A 21483-nucleotide genomic window follows, 5' to 3' on the forward strand; every position below is an offset into this window, starting at 1 on the left:
ACATAAATAATTTTCAAAGAATAACTTAGAAAAGTAGTCCCCCTCATACAACACAAACCAGCCACTAACAAAAAAAAAATTCCTTTAGCTCTAACTGGTTTGGTTCAGTGGATAGAGTGCCGGCCTGCAGACTCAAGGGTCCCGGGTTCGATTCTGGTCAAGGGCATGTACCTTGGCTGCAGGCACATCCCCAGTAGGGGGCGTGCAGGAGGCAGCTGATTGATGTTTCTCGCTCATCAATGTTTCTAACTCTCTATCCCTCTCCCTTCCTCTCTGTAAAAAATCAATAAAATATATTTTTAAAAATTCCTTTACATATTTTATTCTATCAAACTGTACTCTCCTCCCATCATATTCCTATAAACATCTTAGCTGAACAGATGTGGTTTATTTTGTAATTATAAGGGAACTTTAAGAATCTGCAGGCAATACTATAAATATTTTTTTTAAAAAAATACTAAGGGTATTAGTATAACCAATAGTATAGATAGGGAGACTAAAATATACACACTGGAACAGCTGATAGCTCAATTTTGAAAATTAAATGTATTTTAATAAACACTGCCTTTATAATTATTCAAAGCGTGTGTATGGTTTTTTTGTGACACCCTATATATAACATAGTTCATCTCTACTATTTTCAAATGTACAATTCTGTAGATTTAAATACATTCACATTGTTGTGTAAAAGTCACCATCATCCATCTCCCGAACTTTTTGCTCTTCTCTATCCCCATTAAATAATAACTCCCCATGCGCCTTTCCCAGCTCCTGGTAACCATCATTCTTCTGTCTCTAGAAATTTAACTACTCTAAGTACTTCATATATGTGGAATCATATGATATCTACCCTTTTACGACCGGTTTATTCCACTTAACAGAATGTCCTCAGGGTTCATCCATGTTGTAGCACTGCCCAAATTTCCTTCCTTTTTAAGGATGAATAATATTCCATTGTACATACTATGGACACTTCAGTTACATTCACCTTTTGGATTTTATCAATAATGCTGCTATGAACATTGGTGTAGAAATATCTATTCAAGTCCTTGCTTTCAATTCTTTTGAAAATGAAGAATTATTGGATGATATGGTAATTCTGTTTAATTTTTTAAGAAACCACTATACTGTATATTCCTACTGCGATGCACAAGGTTTCCAATTTCTTCACATTCTTGCCAACACTTATTTTCTATTTTTGATAGCAGCCATTCAAATGGGTGTAGGTGGTATCTCATCGTGGTTTTAATGTACATTTCCCTGACGATTGGTGATGCTGAGCATCTTTTCATGTGCTTATTGGCCATTTGTAAATCTTCTCTAGAGAAATGTCTGTTCAAGTCCTTTGCCCATTTATTAAAAAATGTATCTGTTTTGTTGCAAGTATTACAGATGTTCCCTTTTCCCCCTACTGACCCCTTCCTCCCCGCTCCTGTCCCTTCCCCAGGCCTTCACCACACTATTGTCTGTGTCCATGAGTTACGCACCTATGCATATAAGTTCTTTGGTTACTCTCTCCTCTCCCCTCCCCCTACCTCTAATTCATCAGTCTGTTGCATGCTTCCATTTCTCTAGACCTATTTTGTTTGTTTGTTTGTTTTGTTCATTAGATTCCACATGTAAGTGAGATCATGGGATATTTGCTTTTCTCTGACTGGCATATTTCACTTAGCATAATACTTCCCAGGTCCCTCCATACTATCTCACCGGGTAAGAGATCCTTCTTTTTTACAGCTGCATAGTATTCCATTGTGTAAATGTACCACAGCTGTTTAATCTACTCATCTACTGAAGGGCACTTGGGCTGTTTCCAGATCTTAGCTATTGTAAATAATGCTACTATGAACACAGGGGTGCATATATTCTTTCTGATTTTTTTTTTTAGTTGCTATTATTGCTGAACTGTAGGAGTTCTTTATACTGTCTATTCTGGGTACTAATCACTTATAAAACATATAATTTGCAAACATTTTCTCTCATTTTTTATGTTGCCTTTTTAATAGTGCCCTTTGGTGCACAAAAGTTTTTTTATTATTTTGATGAAGACCAATTTATCTTTTTTTTTTAATCTGGCCTTTTGATGTCACATCCAATAAATCACTGCCAAATTCAATGTCATGATGATTTCCCCCTATGTTTTATTCTAAAAGTTCTGGCTCTTATGTTTAGGTCTTCGATATATTTTGAATTAATTTTTTATATGTATTATAATGATTAAATAACTTTTTTTGCTTGTAGATATCCGGGTTCCCCTGCACCACTTATTGAATAAACTATCCTTTCCCCATTTAATGTCTAGCATCCTTCTTGAAAATCATTTGACCATATGTGTGAGGATTTATTTCTGGGCTCTCTATTTCATTGTTCTATGTCTGTCTTTATGTCAGTACCACACTATTTTGATTACTGCACCTTTGTAATAAGTTTTATAATCAGTAAGTATGAGGCCTCCAAGTGACAAGCTAAAGGCCAAACCTGTTCAATAAAAATCTGGAAAGAATCTCCATAGTCTACCCCACAGAATCAGGGTGCAGGTGGCAGCACTCTTGTAAAAAATTCCCTATAATGGGCTATCTACCTATAAAAAAGCCTAAGTGATCATTATGACTGCTCCACCGGACAACCAGTCAACCGGTCACTATCACACTCACTGACCACCAGGGGGCAGACGCTCAATGTAAGAGCTGCCCCTTGGTGGTCAGTGCACTCCCACAGCCAACCTCCCATGGCTCGCCAACCTCTCCCCCTGGCCGGCCCCGATCAGGACTGGGCGAGATGACCCCAATTGGTCCCGATCACCGGTCAGGCCAAGGAACCCCACCAGTGCACGAATTCGTGCACTGGGCCTTTAGTGTCTTTATAATATCTCTGAAGTAAATCATAGCTTATTTTTTGTTGGGTTATGGTCATTTAGAATGATATTTTTATAAAATTTATTTGGAGTCCTTTGGGTGCAGGTAAGATAATCCAATCTTATGGCATCTAAAGTACATAGCAGCATATTTAAAAAAAGCAAGAAAGCTGGGTTCTATATCCAGCCCCACATCTAAATCACGGTGTAAAGCTTGGACAAGATTATTACCTACTGTGAGTGTAACACTGAAATGGAAATACCAATATCTGTCCTCTGTAACTTATCAGATTGCTCAGTAAGAATAAAAATTTGCTTTTCAGTGAAAGACAGCCAATATCAATAAATTTAACAGTGGGGAAGGAATGGTACTAGCAGTTTGCTGCCAAGATTGTCGATCTCACTGACTTATGTAAAAAAAAAGTTTTAAATATAATTGTCCTGCATGCTCAAGTAGATGGTTCAGTGTTTTTCAAAATAGGAGACAATATATGACACAAGCTTTGGGGTCAGACGGAAATGGATATGAGTGCTGACTATGCCACTTACTAGTTCTGGGCCTGCATCTGATTTTGAGACTTAACTTCTCAAGTCCATGTGAACTCATGGATAGAACGTGAGAAGTACTCTAGTTAAGCCCATTGAGTTGCTCAAGAATAAATTATTTGTTAAATAATTGATCCTTGTTCAGAGTAAATGTTAAGAAAGTCTTATTGTCCGGCCAGCATGGCTCAGTGGTTGAGCGTTGACCTATGATCTGGGAGGTCACGGTTCAATGCCCAGTCAGGGAACATGCATGGTTTGTGGGCTCCATCCCCAGGGTGGGGCATGCAGGCGGCAGTCAATCAGTGATTCTCTCTCATTATTGATGTTTCTATCTCTCTTTCCCCGTCCTTTCCTCTCTGAAATCATTAAAATATGTTGTTTTTTTAAAGAAAGTCTTATTTAGTAGTGTCAGTTTTAGGTGACACTGGACTCTCCAACTTTACAACAGCGGGCATCTTTTCCACATAAGACAATGTGTTTTGGAGATGTAATAAATTAAATTGCACTTACCCTATCTCCAGGTCGTACCATCGGTTCTTGCTTTGTACCTAATTTATGCAGAATGTTGTAAGCAACCTTCATACTTCTTGTCCAGAGTTTGCCTATCAACACAAATTATAAAGCCACAAATAATTGGACAAATGACTTTTCAGCTGTGTATAATGTGCACATTAAATTATATAGAAAATATTACTTTTTCATGTTAAGTCTTCCAGTAAGTTATATAGAGTCCCTGGAATCAAAATGGGAAATAAAAGCTAGTAACTCTGACCCAGCAAAGCTGAGAAGCCTGAACACTGGAATACAGTGCAAATGTAAATACTCTTAGAGTGCAAAGTGCCGACAGCAAAGCCACTGAAAATTTTAATTATCACAGAAGTTGTAGGGAAAATTTCTGGGGAGCAAAGCAGGGCAAAGACCACGGCAATAGTGTGTTACTGCTAATTTATGTTGTGCAAAAATGACACACATTTCCTCTGTTAATGACTCCTGTCTTGTGTGACTGTAATGGATGTAAAGGGTATGTAAGACAGGGCCTGACCCCTCTCCCTCCTCAAGTCCTGTGTTTCTCAACTTCAAATATTTCTAGCTTCTGGGTTTTAGGAGAGTAATCATTGACCTTAGATACAGATACTGGTAAATATTTTGTATTATTTTAAAGATTTGAGCTCCAAAAACAATGAACACAAAGCAGGATTAATAAAACACTTCTAAAAGAATGACCAGCTTTGAAGAACTTGCAGATTTTAAATCCCTTCACCCCAGTGCCAGACTTTCCTGCAGCATCATCAAGGCAATAGTCAATGGTCTGAGATGTAATAAATATGACTTTAAAAATCTAACATGAGCTCTTGGACACATAAAAGTCTTTCAAAGCCCTGGCTGATGAGGCTCAGTTGGTTTTAGCATTGTCCCATACACCAAAGGTGGTAGGTTCACATACCCAGGTTGCAGGTTTGATCCCTGGTTTGGGCCTGATGGGAGGCAGCTGATCAATGTTTCTCTCTCACACTGATGTTTCTCTCACCCTCATCAATTTAAAAAAAAATTTTTTTTAAATCTTTTACAACTTCAGCGTCTAAGAGCTTTCAGAAGTAAAGTGTTAGAAGTTCTATTAATTCAATAACAGTATAATAAAGTTAAGGGCAATTTCAACTGTTTTCTATAAATAAAATCGCTGTTTTAATCTTTTTCCTATTTTATATGTAAAAGCTAAATTAAAAAGTTTTTGTTTACAATATATATTTTGAATTAAAAAAATCTGAATTTATTTTATTTCATATTGGATTTTGCAACAACTCCATTAAGGTTATTAAACTGTTTACCTGCCACAGGATTTAGCAGATTGTCTCACCGTAGTGAGACAAAGAGAATTGTTTAATTATCTTTGATACTTCTAATTCCTAGAACATTCCTGGTTTACAGTATGTGCTCAACAAATGTTTCTCTGTTTTATTAATGTCATGAGGAAGCTATACATTTTAGCATGCTTCTTGAGGACTTGAAGTAATTACTCAGTATGATGTTTTATTCATGCCCCGTCCTCCATCCTTCCTAAATCCTTCTCATCAAGACTGGCTACTTCACAATTATTTGGTATTTTCTTTGGGATTATATTCCCCCCCCCCAAAATATAATTACTAACCATTACAAATCACTTGGGGGCCCTGGCCAGTGTGGCTCAGTGGTAAAGTACTGGCCCTTCCACTGAAGGGTCACGGTCAAGGGCATGTACCTGGGTTCCAGGTCAATCCCAGGCCTTGGTCGGGGCAAGTGCGGGAGGCAATTGATCGATATGTCTCTCTCACACCTCTCCCTCCCTCCCTCCCTCCCCCCCCTCTCCTTTCCTCCCTCATCCCCCTCCCTTCCATTCTCTCTAAAAAAATCAATGGAAAAAATATCCTTGGGCTAGGATTAACCAAAAAAAAAAAAAAAAAAGATAAATCACGCAGGGAATAATTTTTTTCTTAAGGAAACACTATTATATTGTGTCTCAGATCTCTTTAATGTGCACAATAATAGCGATTATAGTTGAATAAACAATTATAATCAGTTTTTTTATAATGGAAAAATGTTGTGTTGTAAATGAAAATATCTATTACAATCAATTAGCACCAACTTCATCCTCAGCTTGGAACATTGAAGTTGATATCACCATAAATTCATTTAAAGCTAGATTATAATAGAGAGTTTGAAAAGGGCAACACACTTTTGGCAAAATTTAAGAAATATACTTGATGTTTTTCAAAGAGAAAAAGAAAAAGTTGCTGCCTGGCCGTGTTGCTCAGTGGTTGAGCATCGATGCAGGAACCAAGAGGTCACTGGTTCAATTCCCTGTCAGGGCATATGCCCAGGTTGCTGGCTCAATCCCAGTAAGGAGTGTGTAGGAGGCAGCTGATTGATGAAGTTTCTCTCTCATTGATGTTTCTATCTCTTTATGCCTCTCCTTTCCTCTTTCTCTAAATATCAATAAAAACATATTTTTAAAAAAAGAAAGAAAAAGTTGCTGATTTCAGTTAAAGAAGATAACAGTTCTTGACTGGTTTATAAAGAAGAAAACAAACTTCCAATTAAGAATGCTCTACCCAGGAAACTTATCATTTAGAATTGAAGGACTCATAGAGTTTACCAGAGAAGCAAAAGCTAAACGAGTTTATCAGCACTAAACCACCCTTACAAAAGGAAGTTAAGGGGACTGCCTTAAGCTAAAAAAAAAAGGGGGGGGGATACTAATTAGTAACATCAAAACCTAAGAAACTATAAATCTCACTGGTAAAGGTAAATATATGGTAAAGGTTGTACATTAATCACTTACAAAGCTAGTGTGAAGGTTAAAAGACAAAAGTAGTAAAAATAACTGTTACTACAACAATTAGTTAAGGGATATATAAGATGAAAAGATGTAAAGTGTGGCATCAAAATTATAAAATGTGGGAATGAAAATGTAGAGCTTCAGAATGCATTCAAACTTGTTATTATCACCTTGAAGCAACCTAACTTTAAAACAGACGATCATAAATATAAGGTGTTACATGTAAGCCTTATGGTAACCAGCAAGCAAAAACCCACAGGAGATAAATAAAAGATAATGAGAAAGGAATCTAAGCATACCAATAAAGGAAGTTATCAAATCACAAAGGAAGAGAGCAAGAGAAGAAAAGAACAGAACAACTACAAAACAGCCAGAAAACAATGAACAAAATGGCTATAAGTACATACCTATCAATAATTCCCTAAAATGAAATGAACTAAATCCTCCAATGAGAAGACAGAGTGGCTGAATGGATAAAAACAAACACGACCCACCTATATGCTTCCTATAAGAGAGTTACTTCAGATAAATGTAAGGACATACACTACTGAAAGTAAGGGATAGAAAAAAAAAATATTTCATGCAAATAGAAACCAAAAGAAAGTTGGAGTAGCAATACCTATATCAGACAGAATTGATTATAAAACAAAGACTGCAATAAGCGACGAGGAGTATGTTACATACTGATAAAGGGGTCAACCCAACAAGAGAATACATTTGCAAATATTTATGCACCCAACATAGGAATACCTAAATATATAAAGCAAATGTTAATAGACCTAAAGGGAGAAATACACAGCAATATAATAGTATTAGGAAACTTTAATAATACTCCATTTACATCAATGAATAGATCATCCAGACATGTTAAGGAAATATCAACCTTAAAGACACATTAGACAAGATGAACTTAAGATACATATATAGAACATTTCATCAAAAAAAAAAAATAGCACATTTTTCTCAAGTGCACATGGCACATTCTCCAGGGTAGACCACATGTTAGGCCACAAAACAAGTCTTAACAAATTTAAGAAGACTGATATCATATCGAGTATCTTTTCTGACCACAATGGTATAAAATTACAAATCAATCACAAGAAAACTGGAAAATTCACAAAGATGTGGAGGTTAAACAATATGCTACTGATCAACCAATGGATCAACAAAGAAATTAAAAAAAAAATACCTTGAGACTAATGAAAATGGAAATAAAACATCCTAAAACTTATGGGATGCAGCAAAAGCAGTGTTAAGAGGGAAATTAATAGCAATAAATGCCTACCTTCAATAAATGCCCTGTTACTTCAAGAAACAAGAAAACTTTCTAGAGCTTCCAGGTTGGTGAACACATGGAGATTTGGGGAAAGTGGTGTGCTAGGAGAGGGCATGGAAGCTCCGCAATGTCCCTTCCACATATCTTGCCCTCCGCACCTCTTCCATCTGACTGTTCCTGAGTTATCTCCGTTTTCCGGCTAATGAAAAGAAAATAGGATTCCACCGAGTCTCCTATTTACCTACTCCAGGACTTCTGTGAGGATCAAATGAGATGAGGCACGGGAAAACACTTCACAGATGCTTGGCTACAGTGTTAAGTGTTTCCACCTGGCTAAAGAGTGCCTGGGCTGAAGAAACTGCAAGGAGGCTAGTCGTCACTAGGGAAAGGAAGCTGGACGTTGCTACGTGAGGTCATTACCCAGACACAGGGAAGGACAATTAGCATATTAGCCAGATGGATGGATGGATGGATAGATAGATAGCTAAATATATTAAAATAATAATGAAGAAACAATCTGAATCTATTAAAACTATTTAAAATCAAGAGAAAAGTCAAATCTCATATACTGACAAAATTGTAGGAAAATAGTAACACCCACATATTCTTGATGTTACTGGCAAAATATTTTAGGAGACATTTTGATACACATATCAAGTATCATAAACCTGCTTTGACTCAGTAAACCCTTATTCTGAATTTATGTTATAGAATTATTACATTTCTCTAATTCTAATACAGTATGAATTTTAAGATGTAACATCAGTTTACTAATAACTTTTTAAAGGGAAAAAACAAATACTGTCCTCCATCTGGATACTGAGGAAAGAATGACGATAGGTTACACAGAACCTCTATTTTATTCATGTCATCCTCAGCAGCCTTCTAAGGTGTGTCTGACAACCCAGATTGTACAGATAAAGGAACTAAGTCTCAGGGAAGTTAAAAGACTTAGTACAAGTCACTCAGCTAGAAAATACCAGTACTACTCTAATCCGGAAAGAAAGGAGTGAAGATAGGGAATACATACAATGGAGTCACTTTTAAACAAGCTGCTAAAATTACTGACATTATGAAGGTTGAGGCAGGAGGAAAGTATGCATTCTTGTTCTAACTCGCCTGGAGCAGTGGTTCTCAACCTCTTGGCCCTTTAAATACAGTTCCTCATGTTGTGACCCAACCATAAAATTATTTTCGTTGCTACTTCATAACTGTAATGTTGCTGCTGTTATGAATCGTAATGTAAATATCTGATATGCAGGATGGTCTTAGGCAACCCCTGTGAAAGGGTCATTCGACGGCCAAAGGGGTCGCGACCCACAGGTTGAGAACTGCTGGCCTGGAGACTTAAACTTTGAACTTTCAGTCCTGCATCAATGCCTGGCGCTCATCTTCTGGACCACCTGGCATCCATCATCCTGACTGCCTGACATCTAGCTGATAACCATCCAGGGGCTAAGAATGCAGGACAGATAATTCAAAAAAATGTGCTTTTTAATAAAAGAACTTTTAACTTTCTTCTTTGGAACATTTTTTTTTTTCCTAGCTGTGTTTCCTATTTGCAATCTCTAAGACCCTTGAACAAATCTCTATTGTTTATTAAAAATTTTTTTTTCAAATAAACAACCTACCTTTTATACCTCAAGGAACAAGAAAAAGATCAAATGAAGTCCAAAGTTAGTAGAAGGGAGGAAATGACAAAGATTAGAGTAGAAATAAATGAAATACAGACTAAAAAGACAATTGAATATATCAATAAAACCAAATTTGGTTTATCAAAAATATAAACACCATAAAGAAAAAAAGGGAGGATTCAAATAAATAAAATCAGAAATTAAAGAGGAGACATTAAAATTGATCCCACAGAAACACAAAAGAGACTACTATGAACAATTGTGAGCCAACTAATTATAAAACCTATAAGAAATGGAAAAATTCCTAGATACATACAACCTTCCAAGACTAAATCATGAAGAAATACAAAATCTAAATAGACCAATTACTTGTAAGGAGAATGAATCAATAATCAAAAATCTCCAAAATAACAAAGTCCAGGACAAGGCAGTTTTACTGGTGAATTCTATCAAATATTCTAAGACAAATAGTCACAATCCTTCTCACACTCTTCCAAAAAGAAGAAGAGGAAACACTTTCAAACTTATTTTATGAGGGTAGCATTACCCTGAACCAAAATCAGACAAGGATGCCACAAGAAAAGAAAATTTTAGGGTAATGTCCCTGGTGAACATAGCTGTAAAAATCCTTTACAAAATATCAACAAGCCAAATTCAACAATACATTAAAAAGATCACACACCATAACCAATGCATCTATTCCAAGGATGGTTCAACACTCATAAATTAATCAATGTGATTCACCATATTAACAAAATAAATGATAAAAAAATATGATCATCCCAATGCATGCAGAAAAAAAACATTTGACAAAATTCAATATCCATTTATGATGAAAACTCTCAACAAAGTGGATTTAAGAGAATGTAACTCAATATAATAAAGGACATATATGACAAGCTAACATCATACTCAATGGTGAAAAGTTAAAAGCTTTTCCTCTAAGATTAAGAACAAGACAATGCCCACTACAACCAGTATTAGAAGACCTAGCCAGAATCATTTAGGCAATAAATAAATAAATAAATAAATAATAAAAAAGAAATAAATAAAAGGCATCCAAATTGGAAAGGAAGAAGTAAACTTGTCACTAATTGCAGATGACATGATACTATATGTAGAAAACTCTAAAGATTCCACCAAAAACCCTGTCAGAATAAATGAATTCAATAAATTTGCAGGATACAAAGTCAATATACAAAAATCTGTTGTGTTTCTATACATTAATAATGAACTATCAAAAAGAGAAATTAAGAAAAAATCCCACTTAGAATAGCATCAAAAAGAATATAATACCAGAAAATAAATGTAACCAAAGAGGTGAAAGACCTATACACTGAAAACTACAAGACATTGATGAAAAATATTGAAGATACAAATAAGTTAAAAGGTATTCTATGCTCATGGATTGTAAGAATACAGGCCCTTCCCAGATACTGTGTTTTCATCAGCATTGACCCTCTACCAGGAAAAAGATTATGACTTGCTGAAGGTTCAGGTGATGGTTAGCACTTTTTACAAATAAAGTATGTATATTTAAGGTATGCATTTTTAAAAAACAATATTATTTCACACTTATTAGACTACAGTACAGTGTAAACATAACTTACATTGGAAATATAAAAAAATTCATGTGACTCACTTTATTTCAATGGTCACTCTATTGCAGTGGTTTGGGATTAAACCTGAAATATCTCCAAGGGTTGTTTGTATTGTTAAAATGTCCATGCTATCCAAATCAATCTACAGATTTAGTGTACTCCCTATCAAAACCCAATAGCATTTTTTCATAGAAATAGAACAACTCTCCTGGTCCAGATGGCTTCACAGGGGAGTTTTATCAAACATTCAAAGAAGAACTAAAAGCTATCCTCCTCAGACTATTCTAAAAAATTCAAGAGGAAGGCATACTTCCAAGCTTTTTCTATAAAGCCAGCATTATCCTAATCCCAAAACCAGATAAAGACACTACAAAGAAAGAGAATTACAAGCTAATATCCCTGATCAACTTAGATGCTAAAATCCTCAACAAAATTCTAGCAAATCAGATCCAGCATTACATTAGAAAAACATACACCATAACAATGTGGGATTTATTCCAGGGATGCAAGGCTGGTATAATATCTGCAAATCAATAAATGTTATACATCACATAAACAAACTGAGAGACAAACATCACATAATCATATCAATTGATGCAGAAAAGGCATTTGACAAAATCCAAATCCCTTTCTTGATAAAAACTCGCAGCAAATTGGGAATAGAGGGATCATACCTCAACATAATAAAAGCCTTATATGACAAACCTACAGCCAACATCATTCTCAATGGGCAAAAACTAAAACCATTTCCCCTAAGAACAGGAACAAGAAAGGGATGCCCACTCTCACCACTCCTGTTTGACATAGTACTGGAAGTGCTAGCCATAGCAATCAGACAAGAAGAAGAAATGAAAGGCATCCAAATTGGAAAAGAAGTAAAATAGTCATTATTCATCGATGACATGATATTGTACATAGAAAATCCCTAAAGACTCCATCAAAAACAATCCAATCAAAAAATGGGCAAAGGATCTGTATGTCCTCTTTTGAAATAGAGACTTTTCAAAAGAGGACATACAGAAGGCCAAGAGACATATGAAAACATGCTCAAAGTCACTAATCATTCGAGAGATGCAAAACAACGAGGTACCATCTCACACCTGTCAGAATGGCTATCATCAACAAATCAACAAATGACAAGTGCTGGAGAGGATGCGGAGAAAAAGGAGCCCTCATGCACTGCTGGTGGGAATGCAGACTGGTGCAGCCACTGTGGAAAACAGTATGGAGTTTCCTCAAAAAAATTAAAAATGGAACTCCCATTTGTCCCAGTAATCCCACTTTTAGGAATATATCCCAAGAAATCAAAAACACCAATCAGAAAGGATATATGCACCCCTATGTTCATAGCAGCACAATTTACATCAGCTAAGATTTGGAAGAGCTTAAGTGCCCCTCAGCAGATCAGTGGATTAAAAAGCAGTGGTATGTCTACACAATGGAATACTACGCTGCTGTAAAAAAGAAGGAACTCTTACCATTAGCAATAGCATGGATGGACCTGGAGAGCATGATGCTAAGCAAAATAAGCCAGTTGGAGAAAGATAAATAACACATGATCTCACTCATTTGTGGAACATAATGAACAACATAAACTGATGAACAAAAATAAATCTAGAGACAGAGAATCATCGAATAGACCGTCCAATCTCAGGAGGGGGTGAGAGAACAACCAAAGGACTCGTATGCATGCATATAAGCATAACCCATGGACACAGATAGTAGGGGGGTGAGGGCATGTGCTGGGGGGTGAGAACGGCTGGAGATAGGTCAATGGGGGGGAGGAGACATATGTAATACTTTAAACAATAACGAATTAAAAAAATAAATAGAACAACTCACTATCACTAATCATCAGGGTAATGCAAATCAAAACCACAATAAGCTATCACCTCACACCTGTTAGAATGGCTATTATAAGAAAGACAAGAGATAACAAATGATGGCAAGGATGTGGATACAAGAGAACCCTTGTGCACTGTTGGTAGGGATGTATTTGGTGCAGCCACATTGGGAAACAGAATGGAAGTTTCTAAAAAAGTTAAAAATAGAACTACCACATGATCTAGCAATTCCACTCTGGGTATTTATCCAAAGAAAAGAAAAACACTAACTCAAAGAGACATATGCACCCCCATGTTCACTGCAGCATTATTTACAATAGCCAAGATATGGAAACAATCTAAAAATCCATTGACAAATGAATGGATAAAGAGAATGTGGTGTATGCAAACAATGGAATATTACTCAGCCATGAAAAAGAATGGAATCTTGCCATTTGCAACAACATGGATGGACCTAGAGGGTATTATGCTAGGTGAAATAAGTCAAAGAGGGATATACAAATAGCATATGTTTTCACTTATATGTGGAATCTAAACAAACAAACAAACCCTAAGCTTATTGATTCAGAAAACTGATTGGTGATTGCCAGAGATGGGGGTGGGAGGTAGGCGAAATTAGGGGAGGCAGACAAAAGGCACAAACTTCCAGTTGTAAAATGAGTAAGTCACAGGGATGTAATGCACAGAATGGCAATACAGTTAATAATACTTTGCTGCATATTTAAAAATTGGGAGTTAATACATGAAATTCCCCCAGAGTTAAGGCAAGTTAAATAGACATTTTAACTGGGGAAACAGATATTAAGGCTCTGAGACAGCCATGTGCATGTTTGGGGGGAAAAGAGATATTGAAATGATGTTAAACTCTCTTATTACATATAAATTTTAACTTTACTTTGATTTGAGGGAGGACTAAGCTCTGTGCGGGGAGTGTAACCCTGATGGGGAGGCAGGTAAGTGAGGAAGGGCGATCAAAGGTCATGCAGAGCACAGTGACTATTTAACATGGAAACGGAGGTGGGAGCTTGAGAAGCACATCACCAACAATGCAAAACATCAAAAACATACAGAAAGGTTGCCCACTAATTTTATAACTCAAGCATCTAAATCCCTTGAAATATTTGGGACAAAGGTCAAGCCATAACAGAGAGAGAGAGAGAGAGAGAGGGGGGCACGCTGCAGCAAAGCAAAATGAATGAGCAGAGCTCACACTAAGACTAGAGAGAAGGCAGAGAAGAAGACTGAGAAGTTTTCGAAGTGAGGCTTGATAGAGGAAGTTAGTTTGAACTTAGCATGATTTACTTTTATTAATCAGCATGATAGAATGCCATGTGTTCTCTTCATATGCTCTTTTATTTATATTGGTAAATGGAAAGCATAAGATTTTTAAAAGTTTGTTTACAACCTTCACCCACCATCTGTATTTTCTATTGAAGATCCTGTTTCTCAGCTGGAAATTCTGCTGCCTGAGGGCTTTGAGAAAGCTATATTTTAGAGCTGAATGTAAACTACATACAGTAAACGGCCTAGCCCTTCGATTAAGCCACGTTACTTGGTATTGGAACAATTCTACTCAATAAACTTTTCTCAGCATCTTTTCAGCAACATCGATCATTAATGTTAATCTATTTAGTGTTTCTACCCCTGTTTTCCAGTTTTCACAGCCCATTATCTATGGAACACAGAGAGGGAAGTCCCTCTAGTACACTTATTTGCAAAAATTTATAGATTACGTTAATTGTACTGAATGAAGAATTAAGGGATAGCTTGTTTCTCTTGTTTTCTGCAAAAGCACTTTGCAAACAGATTTTGTTTCTTCTGAATTATATATGTCAAAGAGCTTAGATACACATTCTTTAACTACCAATCCCCTCTAAAACCATGAATATCAAGAATTTCACACACATTCCAACATCTTGTTAGAGTGATGATCACTAAGTTTTTGGATCCATTTCTGGATTTTACTAAAAAAACATTTAATAAATAATTTTCATATTCAAACCAAATAATTTTCCTAAAATAGCTCCTTTCAGATTCCATTTATTTCGGGACCAGAAACATAAAAGCAGCACAAATATAAACTAGCCACTCTGACAGTGGCAGGTGTGTGCGTAAGCAAACAGAAGGAAGACAAGCCGTATGGGATTACCGTAAGTGAGGATGTACAAGGGTTTCCCATTTGTGTCCATCGTGGTCAAGCACGGGGCCTTTGGTGAGATGGTTCCCCATCGCTGTAATGCAGCTTCTAACGACGGGGGCCAATTCGTAACCACACCCAGCTGCTCCCCTCGCATGGCTAACATCTGTGCTCCCTCCGGCTTTGGCTGGTTCGGATCTGGTTGTTGAACTAAACACATGTGGACACAAAAGGCTTTTTAAAAAAAATACACTCATATTGGCACAATCACGATTTTATTCATTTTAAAGGAGCCAGGAAACTTATACTTAAGGTATAAACTGATTAACACACAGAAAACTTGTTTTCCTAGAACCAGGGCTATGACCTACATATTAGCCTCATGAATGTAATGAAGATACTTAATTCTTACAATTCCTTAGGCCCGTGGTCAGCAAGCTGCGGCTCTCGAGCCACATGCAGCTCTTTGGCCCCTTGAGTGTGGCTCTTCCACAAAATACCACGTGCGGGAGCGCACGTACAATGCGATTGAAACTTCATGGCCCATGCGCAGAAGTCAGTTTTCGGCCTGAGCGAGTCTATTTTGAAGAAGTACTGTTGATATTTGGCTCTGTTGACTAATGAGTTTGCCGACCACTGCTAGGCAATTTGGGTGAGGTGCCTTCGGAGACCCGAGTGCATTTATAAACTGACAGCAAGTAAAGTTGTGTATCTGAATATGCTTAGAGTCTAGGACTGCAACAACAACTGTGTTAAAAATATCAATTACTGCCCGGCTGGTGTGGCTCAGTGATTGAGCATCAACCTGTGATCCAGGAGGTCATGGTTCCTTCCGTTCCCGGTCAGGGCTCATGCCGGATTGCAGGCTTGATCCTCTGTGGGGGGCGTGTAGGAGGCAGCCAATCAATGATTTACTCTCATCACTGATATTTCTCTCTCTCTCTCTCCCTTCCTCTCTGAAGTCAATAAAAAAATATTTTAAAAAATCAATTATTAACATAGACTACTAATTCTGGACTCAAAAGAAAAAAGAGCTCAAATCTTTTGAGCTGAATGATATTTCACCCTTAAATACTGAGGTATAAACTTAAATTTGCTACAACTACAACAAACAATGAGCACAGACCATATTTTCTTGAGTAAAATAAATGCTTCACAATAAAATACAACTTGCCAAACTGTTTAGAAAGGTGAGAAGTTGAGTTTTTTCTCACTTCTGGAAGAGGTTTTTCTCTCCCAGCGTATGATTGACAGTTTCCACCTGCTGGGCAGAAAATCAGCTATATCTTACTTGTGATGCAAAGAATAAGAACACACAGAGTTTGCATCTGATATAAGTATTTTGCTTTGACTTTAAGTGGTTTGTGTTAAAAGGCTTGTGTGCACTTGGGGGTTAAGATACCCACTCCTGGGTTTCTATGGAGCGGCAGCGAATGGGACTGGTTGCACGCTCCTTGCACTCCTCTTAAACTTACTCAGAGGGAACTGTGTCACTGTGGCAAGGTTTTCTATAATTTACTTGCATTACTGGAAGCCAACAGAGTCCTTTTATAAAGAAGCCTGGCTTGTGGGATGTATCTGAGTACCTTACAGGACCCGCAGGAACAGTACCTACGGTTTCTAGACAAGATTCCCGTCTTGTTCTTAAAAAGAAAAAATATCATTACAGTTTATGGGATCACGGGGACATTGGAATAAACGGGGGTAGGAAAGGGTTCTTTTACCTTCTAACAATTCTTCAAAGTCGTCAACAAAGAATTCTCGTAACGGTGGTCGTTTTGGTCGTTTGAGGGTATTGACAAGCTGTTGAATTTTTGCTGATACCCGGCTACTTACCGGCACTCCTGAAAAACAGAACCACAGGCAGACGGACTTTAGTCCAAGCACCACAGTGAAATGGCCAAGACACCCACACCCACTGCCCCATCTCAGGGCTGAGAGAAGCAGGGATGGGCTTGAGACTCAGCGTCCCTTGAAGTGTCACCTCGGTGATGTGCAGAGTGAAGACATTCTACTGGGTGGACAGTCACAGCACACTGACCCTGCTGGGAACCCGCAAGAGGGTAGAGACTCAGCAGAAACAATTCTCGTTTACAACTCCATGAGCCATCCTGATCTGGTGATGTCAGGAAGAGCTCCAACCACAGGCTGGGCTCGGTCCCACCACTAATTCCAAAAACAGGGCTTGTCACCTTCTCACGAACACCGTCTCTGGCCCCCTCTTTCTAAGGGGATGAGAGAGCTGAGGCAGCAGAGAGACCCTCCCTGAGTCCCCGACTCTCCTGAGATCCCTGGTGCTGGGCCTCACGGGGCGAAGAGGACATTTTGCCGGAGACAGTGAATTTGGGTGCCCTGCAGCATCTGCACGGCCAGCCCCCACACCCAGACCTCCTAACCAAAGCAAGGGGACTGCTTCCCACAAGCGCCTTGGCAGGCCCTGTCCACGCAGGTGACCATCGAGTCCCTCCCAAGTGCTCCAGTTACTCTCTCCTGAGTAAACATTCAGGCAGTACATTCTAGAAGCACAGCAATTAGTCTCTAAATTCAATTTCTGTGAAACGCCGAACACTAGCATACATTTATCCACGTGTACTGAGAAACATTTACCCCGTGTTACAATAATAGATTTCTTACAATGAATGACATTTTGAAAACTGAGTAAGTGAAATGATCCATGAAAAAGACAAGAAGTTTTAAAATGTAAAATAAATAACCCAAATTATGAAAAAAGGAGTGCCAAGATGTTGGCCTTCCTAACTGTTTAAATGCACTCCCTGCAGGCAAATCTCATGATCGCTTACGGGTGCGTGGAAACGCGCACCTGGTAACCAGGGGTGTGGAAACCTCACTGCTCTCATGTTCTAAGAACCACAGCTGAAGGGGGTCTCCCCACAGTGACTGAGGCGGAGCCCTCCTCCTCCACTGCAGGTATCACGAAAACAGACCTCAGCTTTTGACATGAATATGATAGAATTCAAGGAAATTTTTCTATCAAATCAGAAACATTTTCCTAGGTAATCTCAAACTACTCTATGGGCACCTTCAGAATTGAGACATTAAATATCTTATAGTTTTGAAAATATGTAGAAATACACCACCCAGATTTCTCAGTCTCTAAACAGAGTATTTCTCATTAAACAGTTCCTCTTAATTTGGTTCAGATAATCTGAGATCATGTCACAAGGCCACTGGTTCCCCAGCTCAGTTTAGAATGCGTAAGAATCATCCTAGGACTTGTCTAGCCCAGAGTTTCTGACGTCACAGGTTTTGGGGGTGGCTCAGAGCCTGCTTTTTAACAAGTGACCCACGTGATTCTGAGAGGAGAGGTCATCACACGCTGAAAAGCTCTGGGCTGGACAACAGGGGACTCAAATGGACAACATATGAACTCACCTGGGAGAGCAGGTAAGGATGATGGACTTCAAAGACAACAGTTATTAAAATGATAATGACTAGAACAACGGCAATGGCCCATTCAATATACAGTGAATTTAGCAGAGAACTAAGGCAAACACTGAGACTGAAAGTGTTCCAGGGAAGCCAACCGCATGGGAACGGGAGTGACTCCCAAGGCACTACCGGGAGCTCCTGAACCACACTGGCACTGGGCTCAGGCCATGCTGAGGGGCGTGCTGCCTATCAGGGACTGGGTCCAGGCCTCCTCATCACCTCTGCATCACACCTCGGCACAGGACATGAGCACAGCGGGATGGACGGCGCACCGACCCTACTTTGGCCATTGTCCACAGAAACACCATTTCATGTCCCCACTGGGTTCCTGCTGACCTTTGTGAGCCTGGGAAGGACTGAGGCTGCAGGAAAGCAGAATCGCGCATGCAGTTCATGTTTGAGTGTGCTGCTTCAGACGGGGTCACAGAAACCGCCGCTCTGTGTACCCAGATCCATGATATGAGGAATAAAGAAGAACCCCCACTGCTGTAGTTTACCAAATCACTAATATTTTTTTTCCCAATACAGAGAAAAAAAGCCCCTCTTTCTTCCAAATTCCAAAGCATTCCATTGGCCCCTAGCTGTCAATTAATTTGTTTACATGTAACTTCATCCTGCCCTTCTAAGTAACCATTCATAGTCTTAACACTTGCACACTAATTTGTTAATTGCTGAGCCCGGTTTTAGTTATTCATTAACAAATACACTGGAATCTTATAAAATTTCCTTTTCTCCTTATGACTAAATTCTTACATCATCATTTCTTTTCCTACAAGGAGTAACTCTCGGCCAAGTTGGAGACAGTTTGCATTTTCTGTGACTATGCCACCATCTATGGGTGGTGTGTAAAGAACTTCATAAATTAGATTCAGTGAGTGGACCTTATGGTTTAAAAGGTTAAGTTAGTAAAAACAGAGTTTAGAAAGGGGGGAAGAAGATGCCGGGAGACCTACCATCGCCAGTCTCCATGAGCTCAGCGTTGCCGTACTTTGGTGCAGTCCGTGATGTCGTTGAGCCTTGTGGCCTTTCTATTTGTATTGAGTGTTCTGAGGTGTACGTGGTTACATCAGGAGGTGCAGAGTGATTTTCTGTAAAGAAGCAAATGACAAATTCTCTGATAGAGTTATTCTGAAGGCTAAGTAAGCAAAAAAGGTTTCAAAAAAGGCCACATCCTGAGAAGAGACCATAATTCTGAATCAAAGTCTACTACAAAAATCTAGGCATAAAGATGCTCTTTAAAATAATTTGTATTGCTCAAAATGAAACAAAGTTAGGTAGAACTTCAGACATGTCATAACAGGAGCCACATCAATGAATCACAATAGCATTTTAACACATTGCGGACCAGTAGTTTAATTGCTAGCTTTACCCAGTGGCCAGATAAGTTTCTATTGAACGAGTACAAAAAACGTTTTACATAAGTGTTAAAGGCACACTTTAAAATTAAATACCCATTGCATCTTGAAGTTATTTATTACATGTTCTTAGAAGCTAATGTCTTTTTAAAGAATTCTCGTGATTGGCCACCAGCCTTAGAACAGAAAACACAAGAATTCTCGTGATCCGTCACAATGTGTTAAGAATAATGTGAAGCAGCAGGTAGAAAAAGAGTTATTGAAAGTTACATGTTTGTTCACAAAAGAGCAATTTTCTTGTCTGCCATGGTAGTGGCAGTTAAGAGCTCGAGCTTTGGAGGCAGAGAGCCTGGGGTTTGAATCCCAGCTCTGCCAATTCCTCCAGATCTTGGGAAGTGTCTTAACCTCTCTGTGCCTCAGTCTCCTCACCTATCAAACGGGAATAATAATGCTGACTTCCACCCTAGCTGGTTTGGCTCAGTGGACAGAGCGTCGGCCTGCAGACCGAAGGGTTCCGGGTTCAATTCCAGTCAAGGGCATGTGCCTCGATTGCAGGCTCCTTCCTGGCCTGGGTCCTGATTGGGGCTCGTGCAGGAGGCAACCAATCAATGGGTTTCTCTCACATTGATAGTTCTGTCTTTTCCTCTCTCTTCCACTCTCTCTAAAAAAAGACAAACATTGGAAAGATAATAATAATTCTGACTTCCTTGTAGGGGAGATTAGACGAGTTAACATATGTAAAGTTCTTAGGACATTTCTTGATAGAGGCTGAGCACTCAAGAAATATTAGCTATTTTGTTTGTTTCAGCATGAATAATACTGAACAGTCATTCAAAAAGCCCTGGCTGGGTGGCTCAGTTGGCTGGAGCATCATCCGGTACACCAAAAGGTTGCAGGCGCAATTCCCAGTCAGGGCACATACCTAGGTTGTAGGATTGATCCCTGATGGAGGGGAATACAGGAGGCAACAGATTGATGTTTCTCTCTCCCATTCATATTTCTCTCTCTCTCTCTCTCTCTCTCTCTCTCTATCTCTATCTCCTCTCTCTCTCTCTCAAAATCAATGAAAACATATCCTAGGTGAGGATTTTTTTTAAAATCATGTGTTTACAATCTCACGTGCTTTGGTGATGGTTACGCAGTAAGCTGTGCAGCAGGCCTTCCCCACGGCATTCAACGATGGTGTCATCAAGCACTTAAATGGTTCAGGGGGGAAAGCACAGTTCTTGTATTTATTTATTTTATTTTATTCTTAATTGTGCTTTACATTCAATATTTTTTTATTAGTTTCTGGGGCACAGCATAGTGCTTAGACCAACATATACTTTACAAAGTGATCCCCCAAGCTACACTAATAAAAGAGAAACATGGTAATTAGCGTACGACCGCTACCCTTCCCATTGGCTAATCAGGGAGATATGCAAATTAACTGACAGCCAAGATGGCGGCCGGCAGCCAGGCAGCTTAAAGCGAACA

At 38.6% G+C, this 21483-nt stretch overlaps 1 protein-coding gene across 1 annotated transcript in view; it reads right to left on the reverse strand.

Moving 5' to 3' along the window:
- The window catches only part of DIP2C (disco-interacting protein 2 homolog C), a 180808-nt gene that overhangs the window by 103491 nt on the left and 55834 nt on the right, over nucleotides 1-21483 (reverse strand). The window contains exons 6-9 of the mRNA XM_014549632.1: nucleotides 19606-19740; nucleotides 16927-17046; nucleotides 15215-15412; nucleotides 3908-3999 (exon numbers count right to left, since the gene is read on the reverse strand). Coding sequence (XP_014405118.1) covers nucleotides 3908-3999; nucleotides 15215-15412; nucleotides 16927-17046; nucleotides 19606-19740 — 545 coding nt within the window. The remainder of the gene's footprint in view (nucleotides 1-3907; nucleotides 4000-15214; nucleotides 15413-16926; nucleotides 17047-19605; nucleotides 19741-21483) is intronic.

Source organism: Myotis brandtii, unplaced genomic scaffold, assembly GCF_000412655.1.
Source record: "Myotis brandtii unplaced genomic scaffold, ASM41265v1 scaffold562, whole genome shotgun sequence".
In the NCBI taxonomy this organism is placed as follows: Eukaryota; Metazoa; Chordata; class Mammalia; order Chiroptera; family Vespertilionidae; genus Myotis; species Myotis brandtii.